Genomic DNA, 10,819 nt, shown 5'->3' on the forward strand with positions numbered 1-10,819 from the left:
GCAGATTCTTTCAAAGAATCGAATATGAGGGACTCACGAACTTCTGTTTCGATTGTGGTTTGGTTGGCCATGCCAGGGTGAGTTGCAACACCAAGAGTCCTACTAAAGATAATTCAGCCAAGCAAAACCAAGATCCACAGCTCGCTAAGGCTTTACCCAAAGGACCTCCAGTGACAGACCGCCCACCAAAACCGAGCCAGCTAGCTCAGGATGGCCTCTATGGCTATGAGGATCATGAAGAGGGTTCTCTCGGTTCTTGGAACTTTGTAACTCGCAGGAGGAGGAACAAACCGAGAGCCCCTATTGAGCAACCAGCCAATGATCAGAAGAAGGCGGTAGAGCCTATTCCCATCTCGCAACCCTCTCATGATGAAGCTCAACGCCTTGAGGAGATTTAACAGAATTGTCAACCCAAAAGGCCACTCTCCTAAGGACAAGAGGATTGTTTTTAATGTGGAGCGAACAAATCAAGGTGGCCCTTCATCAACTGTTAATCTTTCCAAAAGGCAGCTCAAGGCTCCCAAGTCCTTCTTAGAGAAGCAGCTTCTACAATTGGGACCTATTGCTACGCTGCCGAGGAAGCGAAGGAAGAACCAACATGATAGCATTGGCGGGGACTTTGTCCCCTTTGGTGAACAATGAGGCCTCCCCTAGTTACATGTCCATTGGAGCATTTGGGACTTATACTGCTGCTGGAGCAATGGGATATCATCCAGCCTTTGGGCTGTTTTAAACTACCTTATGGTATCTCCCCCCTCCGGAGCTGTCTTATGAGTTCCTCAGCGATCCCCTGGGCATGTTATTGGGGTTGGCCTCTTTGCGAACCAAAGGGGCTCTACCTTGCTGTTTTTCTTGCTTTTGTTTTGAGTTTTCTCTCATGTATGGAGTTTGAGTTCACCAGTGTAGCTCTTCCCACTTTTATTTTTTTGTCTTGGGAAGACTTAGTTTGTTGCTCCATACTTATTTTGTACTTTCTTACTTATTAATGCAAATGCAATGTTCAACTCTCTATCTCACTCTCTCACTTTCCCTCTCTCTCCCTCTCTCTCTCCCTCTCTCTTTCCCTCTCTCTCTTTCTTCCATCCTCTCTCTCTATCTCTCCCTATCTCTATTTCTCTCTCTCCCCCTTGCTTTCTCTCTCTCTCTCCCCTTGCTCTTTCTCATTCTCCCTCTCTCTCTTTCTCACTCTCTCTCACTCTCTCTCTCTCTCTCTAATTCTTGATCATGCTAGACTTTAGTTTACTTATTTGTAACAGCTTTATTGAGGAATGCTAATGCAGAAATTTGGTTCTCCCTCTCTCTCTATCACTCTCTCTCTCTCTCCCACTCTATCAATCTTTATCTCTCTCTCTCTCTCTCTCTTTCTCTCTCTCTCTCAGATATCTAACTCTCTCATTTTCTCTCTCTCTCTCTCCCTCTCTCTCCCAACCTTGCTCTCTCTCTCCCCCTTGCTTTCTCTCTCTCCCTTGCTCTCTCTCTCTATCTCTCTCTCTCTCCCCCAATCACTATCTCTTTCTCTCTCTCATTCTCTCTCTATCTCTCTATATATCTAGCTATCTCTCTCTCCCTCCTTCTCGCTTTCTCTCTCTATCTCTCACTCACTCTTTCTCTCTCTTTCTCCTTTACTCTCTTTCTCTCTCACCCTCTCTCTCTATCTATCTCAATCTCTCTCAATCTCTCCCTCTCTCCCTCTCTCTCCCTCTCTGTCCCTATCCCTCTCTATCTCACTCTCTCATTTTCTCTCTCTCTCCCTCTCTCTTTACCTTGTTCTCTCTCTCTCTCTCTCTCTCTTTCTCCACCTTGCTTTCTCTCTCTCCCCTTACTATTTCTTATTCTCCCCCCATCACTCTCTCTCTCTCAGATTCTTGATCATGCTAGCCTTTAGTTAGTTTACTTGTTTGTAATAGCTTTTTGAGGAATGCAAATGCAGAAATTTAGCTCTCCCTCTCCCCCCTCTCTCTCTCTCTCTCTCTTTCTCTCTCTATCAATCTCTATCTCTCTATCTCAATCTGTCTCTCTCTCTCTCTCACTCTCCCTCTTTGTTTCTCTCCCTTGCTCTCCTTCTCTCTCTCTCTCCCTTGCTCTCTCTCTCTATCTAAATCACTATCTCTCTCTCTCTCTCACTCTATCTCTCTTTCTCTCTCTCTCTCTCTTTCTCTCTCTCCCTCTCTCTCTCTCCCTCTCTCTATATCTCTCTCTCACTCTATCTCTCTTTCTCCCTTACTCTCTCTCTCTCTCTCCCTCTCCCTCTCTCTTTACCTATCTCTATCTCTCTCAATATCTCCCTCTCTCCCTCTCTCTCCCTCTCTCCCTCTATCTCCCTCTATCTCACTCTCCCTCTCTCTCCCTCTATTTCTATCTATCTCACTCTCACATTTTCTCTCTCGCGCCCTCTCTCTGCTTCTCTCTCTCTTCCTTGCCCCTCTCTCTCTCTCTCTCTCTCTCTCAGATTCTTGATCATGCTAGCCTTTAGTTAGTTTACTTGTTTGTAATAGCTTTGTTGAGGAATGCAAATGCAGAAATTTGGCTCTCCCTCTCCCTCTCTCTCGCTCTATCTTTCTCTCACTCTCTCTCTCTATCAATCCCTATCTCTCTCCCTCTTTCTCTCTTTCCCTCTCTCTCCCTCTCCCTCTCTTTCTCTCTCCCTCACTCTCTCTCCCTCTCTCTCTCCCTCTCTCTCTCTTTATCTCTCTCTCTCTCTTTCTCTCCCTCTCTCTCTTCCTTGCTCTCCCTCTCTCTGTCCCTTGCTCTCTCTCTTTGACTCTCACTCTCTATCTATCTCTTCTTTTCTCTCTCTCTCTCTCCCCTTTGCTCTCCCTCTTTCTCCCCCTTGCTCTCTCTCTCTCTCTCCCTTGATCTCTCTCTCTCTCTCCTCTCTCTCTCTCTTTCTCCCCCTTGCTCTCTCTCTCTCTCCCTTGATCTCTCTCTCTCTCTCTCTCTCTCTCTCTTTCTCTCCTTTTCTTTGTCTCTCTCTCCCTCTCCCTCTCCCCCTTGCTCTCTCTCTCTCTCTCTATCTATCTATCTATGTACCTCCCTCTCCATCTCATGCTCTATCTCTCTCTCTTTCTCTCTCTCTCTCCCTTGCTCTCTCTATCTCTCACTATCTCTCTTTATCTCTCCCTCTCTCCCTCTCTCTCTCCCTCTATGCCTATCTCTCTCACTCACTTTCTCTCCTCTCCCTCTCTCTTCCTCTCTCTCTCTCTCTTTCCCTCTCTCTTGCTATCTCCCTCTCTCCCTTGCTCTCTCTCTCTCTCTCGTTCTCTCTTGCTCTCCCTCTCTCTCTCTCCCCTGCTCTCTCTATCTCTCTCTCTCTCTCAATCTCTCTATCTCTCTCAATCACTCCCTCTCCCTCTCCCTCTCTCTCCCTCTCTCTCTATTTATATCTCTCTTTCTCTCTCTCTCTCTCTCTCTCTCTTTCTCTCCCTCTCTCTCCCTTGCTCTCCCTCTCTCTCTCTCTCTCTCCCTTGCTCTTTCTCACTCTCACTCTCTCTCTCTTCTTTGCTCTCTTTCTCTCACCCACTTGCTCTCTCTCTCTCTCCCTTGCTCTCTCTCTCTCTCTCTATCTCTCCTTTTCTCTCTCTTTGAACAGGCCTACGACAAGATGAGCTGGCGGACTCTTAAAATTGTGCTGACGAAGATGGGTTTCCCCATGAGGTTTTGCTCATGGGTGCTCGGTTATATTTGCAATCCATGGTTTTCTGTGCTGGTTAATAGACAGCTTTCGAAGGCGATTACGGCCGGTTGCGGGTTCCGGCAGAGGTGTCCACTTTCCCCTTACCTGTTTATTCTCGGCTTGGAGCTTTTGTCGCTGCAATTTCACCAAAGATTTTGTGAGCTAGGGGTGCAAATCGGGGTGGGTTGCCTATGGTCTCCCATCTCCTCTATGCTGACTATGTTTTGATTTTTGCAGGTGTTACCATTCCCAATGTGAGGAAGTGTCTGTCGATCCTGGAGGAGTATTGTTCGTGGATGGGGCAGAAGATCATCAAAAACAAATATGCAATCCTTTTTAGCCGTTCCACAACTTCTTCGACCAAACATCGCCTTGCTAGGCTCGCTGTTTGTCGCAAGGTTGAGGAGATGGATTACCTGGGAATTCGGTTCACGCTTAGGAGGCCGAAGATGGCGGACTTTAGCCACCTCCATCAAAAAATTCATGCGCTTACGCTTGCCTGGGGCGTTAGGCACTTATCATTTGCGGGCTGGATTAATATGGTCAATTAGGTTTTTCTTTCGTTAACGGTGTACGTGGTCTCCCATACGCTAGTTCCTAGAGGTGTTGTTACGGAGGTGGAGAAGATCTGTTGAAGTTTTCTGTGGGATAAGGATGTCAAACATATGAGCTTACGCTATGCTTCGTGGGAGAACCTTACTCAATTGAGGCAGCTGGGGGGACTTGGCTTTCATGCCAGCAATTACTGGATGGGACCGCTGCAGGCTCGGATCACTTTCGGCTTTCTTAACAAGCTGCAGACGCTGTTCCATAGGTGTTTGAGGAGAAAATATGGAGATTGGCCTTGGCTGCAGTATCGTCGGCGACGTGGTGACTCTGTTGGTTGGCGGATTGCCGCTGTGGGGCGGACAGCCTAACCAACTGTGTCCGCTGGCAGATTTGTAACGGCGGGGATGTGGACGTGGTCAATCTTGTTTAGATTTTTTACAGAGCCATTGCTATCTGGCTGACGTTCTATAATATTGAGGTCATTGATGGCCTTTTGGTCGAGGATTTTATCACTGTTGGGAGATGGAATAGGACCAGACTGCTACAATGCTTTGGGGTCTCTCTGACCGACATTATTTGTGACATCAAGATCTGGTCTAATCTTACTATCAATTCGTTGGAATTGATCAATGCCCGCTTGGGTCCTCCATCTCGTTGGTCTGCTTCAAATTCTCGTTCTTGGGAGAGGATGATCCGGTGTGCTCCATCCTTTCTCTTGGGTTACGACCCCGTGAACATATTTTTTGGTGGAAAGCTTATAAAGATTTAATTCCGACAGCTTCCTGGCTTTATCGGCCTGGGCTTTGTGTGGACGTCATTTTCCTGGTCGGTTGTTGTCTCCGGGAGGACCTGGATCATGTCACGACTCAGTGCAGGCAGCTCCGGGATGTTTTGCATTGCCTGGACGGCTGGGGCTTCTCCACGCCAAGGTTTGCCTCTTTTTCTAAGCTCCAAGCTGCCTTGAAGGATCGCTCTAAGGCCGGTGATCGCTGGAGTCTTCTGTACTGCGGTGTAGTTTTCACTGCTGGAATAATAGGAATGCTATTAGACATGGTAAAGCTTGGAGCTCAATTTCGATCTTGGCCACCAACATTCTAGAATCCATCTCTGCCACACTATTTTTAAGACGCCTGGAGCAATGATTCAATCCACTGGATTGGTCTCATATTTGTCGTGGTGTCCCCCACCCCCCCTTCGGCTAGCTGAAAATTAATGTGGATGGGGCCTTGCATAGGTCCAATGCTGGTGGAATCGAGATTGTTATTTGGGATCACCAGGGCTCTCTGGTGGTAGCGGTCCGCTAGAGTATGACTCATTTGGATAGTACTGGGGTGGAGTTGTTGGCCGTTCAATACATCGGGAAGCTCTTCTGGGAGTGGATGTTTGAGGTTAATGGGATCATCATTGAAGGGGACAATGCTAACGTCATACAGTATATGCAAAAGGTTAAGGATGGGGCACTTTGGAAGCTTCGGTCCGAGGATACATATGACTTTGAATGGCTGATTTCCTTTCATAAAGTTCTTTTTGTTCATGCTTATAGGGAGTTTAATCGAGCCGCTCATTTTTGTGCTCAAAAAGCGGTTGAGGATACTTTTGAGAGGGGTATAAAGGACACAGCTAACATATGTATTTCCTCAGGTTACTTTGTCCATCCTTGAGGATGATAGAGGTTTTTTTTACCCTCCCTAGGGGATCGTGGTCTCTTTTTGTTGGGTGCTTGATGTAATAGGACTTTAATGAAAGCAAATGCAAAAGTTCAACTCTCCCTCCCTCTCTCTCTCCCCCTTGCTCTCTATCTATCTGTCTCTCTCTCTCTCCCTCTATCTCCCTTGCTCTCTCTCTCTCTCTCTCTCTCTCTCTCTCTCTCTTTCTCTCTCTTGCTCTCCCTCTCACTCTCTCCCTTGCTTTCTCTATCTCTCTCTCTCTCTCCCTCAATCACTATCTCTCTCTCTCTCTCTCTCTCAATCACTATCTCACTCTCCCTCTCTCTCAATCACTATCTCTCTCTCTCTCCCTCTCTCTCTCCACTCTCTCTCTCCCTCTCCCTCCCTTGCCCTCTCTCTCTCTCTTTCTCTCTTGTGCTCTCCCTCTCTCCCTCTCCCTTGCTCTCTCTATCTCTCTCTCTCTCTCCCTCAATCACTATCTCTCTCTCTCTCAATCACTATCTCCCCCTCTCTCTCTCTTAATTACTATCTCTCTCTCTCTCTCCCTCTCTCTCCCTCTCTCTCTCCACTCTCTCTCTCAATCACCCTCTCTCTCTATCTCTCTATCTCTCTCTCCCTCTCTCTCTTGCTTTCCCTCTCTCTCTCTCCACCCTTTCTCTCTCTATCTCCCTTGCCCTCTTAATCTCTCTCTCTCTCTTCATTGCTCTCTCTCTCTCCCCCTTGCTCTCTCTCTCTCCCTTGCTCTCTCTCTCTTTCGCTTCCTCTCTCTCTCCCTTGCTTTCCCTCTCTCTCCCTCTCTCTCTCACTCTCTCTCTCTTTATCTCTCTCTCTTTCTCTCCCTCTCTCTCTCTTCCTTACTTGCACCCTCACCCTCACCCTCTCCCTCTCTCTCTCTCTCTTGACCGCTCTTGGAAGGCGATTTCGAAAGCGATTTGAAGGCAATTTCGAAGGGAAAAATTCGTGCGACGCTGATCGGAGGGGTATCTCTCTTGGATCGGAGATCTCGTCGCTGTAGTTGGACCGGAGTTCTCGTCGCCGTGTTTGGACGGAGTTCGCTCGTGGATTATGGTGGGGGGTGACCCGCGGTCACCCCCTTGTCACCCTTCGACGAGGAGCGGTGGAGGAAAGGAGTTTCGAGGAGGGAAGAAGGTTGGAGGTGGTTCTGGTCGCGGAGATGGAGTGAAGATTGCGACGGGGGGGAATGCTGTGGGAGGTAAGAATGGAGGAGGTGGTGAACGGAGGCTTTCATCGTCTGTCTTGGGAGGTCGTGCGTCTAGACCTCCGAGTAGAGCTGGATCTTCTAGATCGGGTGGATCTGATGAAGGTTTGGATGTTGGGAAAGATGTGCTTCCTTCGTCTGAGCTAGAGAGGGAGTCTCTAACTGGAGTTCAGATGATGGATGTACTGGTGGTGCCATTGCAGGGGTCTTCTAATCGTGAGGATGCGATGGAGATTCTTGGGGGCTCTGAGGCTGATAACTTCCTTAATGAAGTTGTGGCTAGTGTGGGATCTGTGGATCATTCAGAGGAGATGGATTCGGTTGTTACTGGTGGTTGTGCGGTGGATGTTGAATAGACTGGATTGTCGATTATTGAAGAGGTTATGCAGGAGGCGGTGAATGTTTGTTCTTCTGATGAGAAGTTGGTTGCTGTTGACCAAAGAGGGCAAGGCGATATGGCTATGGACTCACAGTTGGCAAGAGAGACGGAAATTGTGCTTGCTGCTGCGAAATCTACTAAAGTAGGTAAGATTGTGGATAATCCTGTGTTTGAACCTGATAAAACTTTATTTACGTTTGGGCGGATGAGTCGTATTGGAGACCTTGCGAAGGTGGACATGGCTCGAGTTGATGGTGTTGTTGGCTTGAATTTTGGTGTTCTGGAGAAGGTACCTGAGGTGAAGGGTGTACAACCAATTAAGGGTAATATTGCTGGTCTTGGAGGCAATATCAAGCCTAATTCTGCAGGTTGCACTTCAGGTGTTTGTGGGAATGATCAGACTAAAGAGTTTCCTTCAATCCAAGCGTGGCAAACTCCGGCTGCTATGCAGGCAGTTAAGAAAGAATTTGTTGATACGGGAAATAGTAGGAATGCATGGAAGAAATCCCCTGCTGTCAAACTAAATTTAAATGAAGATGCTGGTGGTTTTTTTGCGGGAAGATGGCTCAGTTAAATTGGATTTGGGTAAAGCTAGGGGAAATATTCAGAAGTTGAGCAGAACATTGGTTGGCAGCCTATTAGGCAGGTGTCTTCCTTTTTGGGTTGTGCAAAATGAATTGCAAAGAAAGTGGAGTCATCTTGGTTTGACTCAGATTACACCATTGGGATCTGACTGTTTTCTCTGTTGGTTTGTAAATATGGAGGCTAGGGATAATGTTCTTATTGGAGGTCCGTGGTATGTAGCTGGTCAGATTATTGGGGTGGAGCAGTGGTCAACAGGGATTTCCTCTAAATCTTTTAGAGGTTTTACATCTCCTGTGTGGGTAAGACTTCCAAACTTACCGTTAGAATATTGGGATGAAGCTAATCTAGCTAGGCTGGCTAGGCGCATTGGGGAACCATTATTAATGGATGAGCAAACTAAGCTTTGGAATAGATGTGCGTTTGCGCGCATCTGTATTAGACTGGATTTATCTAAAAGGTTACCTAAGGGTATTTGTGCTCATGGGTTGGAAGGTATGTTCTTCCAACCAATTGAATATGAAGGCATTCCTCAAATATGTTTAAGATGTGGAAGGGTTGGCCATAAAGCTGAGCTGTGTAATGAGTCTGTTGTTCTACCTAAGCAGCAGGGCTTAGAGATTGGTGATTCACAGAAACTGGGAGGTACTGAGGCAGCTGGTTCGGGAGTGAAGCATGATCTTGCTTGTGATAGTAAGGGGAGTGTCCCAAACTCTGTAGTTGTTGATGTTGATCAAGGGGAATGGACAATTGTCACTAGGAGGAAGAGACCTATTAATAAATCTGGACAGAGACCGCAATCTGTTGGCAGTAAACAGACAAATCCTTCTCCTAATTCAGTCTGGAGAGTTGTTGAAAATGTACAGAAGGGTGTGCTGCAGAAGGAGACTGGTGGTCAGGAGATTGAACAGAAGTTGAAAGATAAGGTACATAAGGAGTCAAGTGGCATGGATTATACTCAATACCGGAATGTTATTGTGGATAGCTCGGTTCAGAATGAAGCTATTATTATGGAGAGTCCACAAGCTCAGAAGGTTAATATGAAAATGTTGGCTCAGGATAATTCTTGTAGCATGGAACAAATTCAATTTCAGAATGCAACAATGGATGGGTTGGGGAAAGCCAGGGCTGGTGCAATGAAAGGAATGGGTGGTTCACATCATAGAAGGAAAACTAAGGCTTCACTTGCTCAATTGCTTGTTCCTAAGGTGCTGAAGTTTTCGGATTCCAAATCTGGAATATTGAAAGGAACTAATAAGATGGCTAGGGGAACTAAATTTCGGCATACTAAGGAAACTTCACATATTGGCTCTCTTCAGAAGTTGCCGGGTGTCAGGAGTGATAAGCTGAAGGAGCAATCCATTCCTTCTAGTGAGAATTTTGTTAATATAGTTGATAAATATGTGGACAGTAAATTTCAGGATAAGGAATTTGCTGGACAGTGGCAAGGGGTTTATTCTGAAATTTTTGGCGGCGGGGACGCTTCCCCTTTGGTGGATCATGTTTAACATCCTATGCTGGAACTGTAGAGGTGCTCGTAAGAGGAAGACGGACAATTACTTACGGCACCTTATTGGGGAGTATGATGTTAGTTTCATTGGTTTGTTGGAGACAAAAATGGAGTCTTTTAGCAGGAAAGAGGTGGATAAAATTGTAGGGAAAGACTGGGAGTTTGTTTTTGAGCCGGCTATTGGTAATGCTGGAGGCATTTTAGTTTTATGGAAAAATGCTTTTATCTCCTTTCATTCTTCCTTTAAAACTAATCAGTGTATTATGGGGAAGATTTGTGGAGTTAATGGTTTGAGTTTGGAGGTGGCTGTTGTCTATGCTAATAAAGACAGATATATAAGGAACCAAGTTTGGGAAGATATTTCCAAAACTAATAATATGGATGCTCCCTTATTAGTTGGGGGTGATTTCAATTGCATCATGTCTCAAGAGGATAAGAAGGGTGGAAAAGCTTTTCATTTTTCTGGGGCTGCAGGTGATATGGGGAATTTCATGGCAACTAATGACTTGGTTGATCCAGGTTTTTCGGGTCCAGCTTACACATGGACAAATAACAAAGATGCGAGGAGTAGGATTTTTTCAAGACTCGATCATTTTCTTATTAGCTCCTCTATTTTGGATTCCTTCCAAGGTTTAAAGGTACGGCACCTTACTAGACTTGCTTCTGATCATTGCCCAATTCTATGTTCCTTTCAAAGTGAAGTGAGGAGATCTTATTCTCATTGGATAAAATTTGAAGATGTGTGGGCTAGCTTTCCTAAAGCTTGGCAACTGGTTTGGGATAAATGGAGAGTAGATGATGAGGGAAATGAGGCTTGTAAGCTAAACAAGAAGTGTCAAAGAACTTTGAAGGCTCTATTTTTTTGGAGTAAAAACAAAGTTAAAATGTTAAATCAATTGAAGGAGGAGCTTGACAAGGAGATTAAAGAGTTGCAGGAATTGGAGTGTTTGCCAAGTGGTTTGACTGTTGTTCAAGAAGAAGCTTTGAAATACAAAATTCAGTTGCTTAACAGTACTTTGGCTCGGTTAATGTTGTGGTGGAAGCAACGAGCAAAAGTTAGATGGATTGAAGAGGGAGATGGCAATACACGTTTCTTCCATTCTATGGCCTCTGCTAGGAGGACCAATAGTATTAATTCTTTGAAACTTTCTGATGGTAATGTGATTTCTGAGCAAAGTGAGATTTTGAAGGGTATGCATGAGTTCTTTGAACATAAATGGAAGGGACAAGGTATTATAGA

The 10,819-nt window shown here is 45.8% G+C and overlaps 1 protein-coding gene across 1 annotated transcript; it reads left to right on the forward strand.

Moving 5' to 3' along the window:
* The first annotated feature begins 3,637 nt into the window (after positions 1-3,637).
* On the forward strand, positions 3,638-4,224 carry LOC110108237. Its single transcript, XM_020838795.1, has 2 exons — positions 3,638-3,830; positions 3,911-4,224. The coding sequence occupies exons 1-2, from the start codon at positions 3,638-3,640 to the stop codon at positions 4,222-4,224; spliced, it is 507 nt and encodes a 168-aa protein (XP_020694454.1).
* Positions 4,225-10,819: the final 6,595 nt, after the last annotated feature.

This window comes from Dendrobium catenatum, unplaced genomic scaffold, assembly GCF_001605985.2.
Source record: "Dendrobium catenatum unplaced genomic scaffold, ASM160598v2 fragScaff_scaffold_115, whole genome shotgun sequence".
Classification (NCBI taxonomy): domain Eukaryota; kingdom Viridiplantae; phylum Streptophyta; class Magnoliopsida; order Asparagales; family Orchidaceae; genus Dendrobium; species Dendrobium catenatum.

Coding starts and splice junctions, on each gene's coding strand:
- LOC110108237 (XM_020838795.1), top strand. CDS start 3,638: ATGGGTTTCCCCATGAGGTTTTGCTCATGGGTGCTCGGTTATATTTGC. Junction 3,831..3,910: donor GCAATTTCACCAAAGATTTT/GTGAGCTAGGGG, acceptor TGATTTTTGCAG/GTGTTACCATTCCCAATGTG.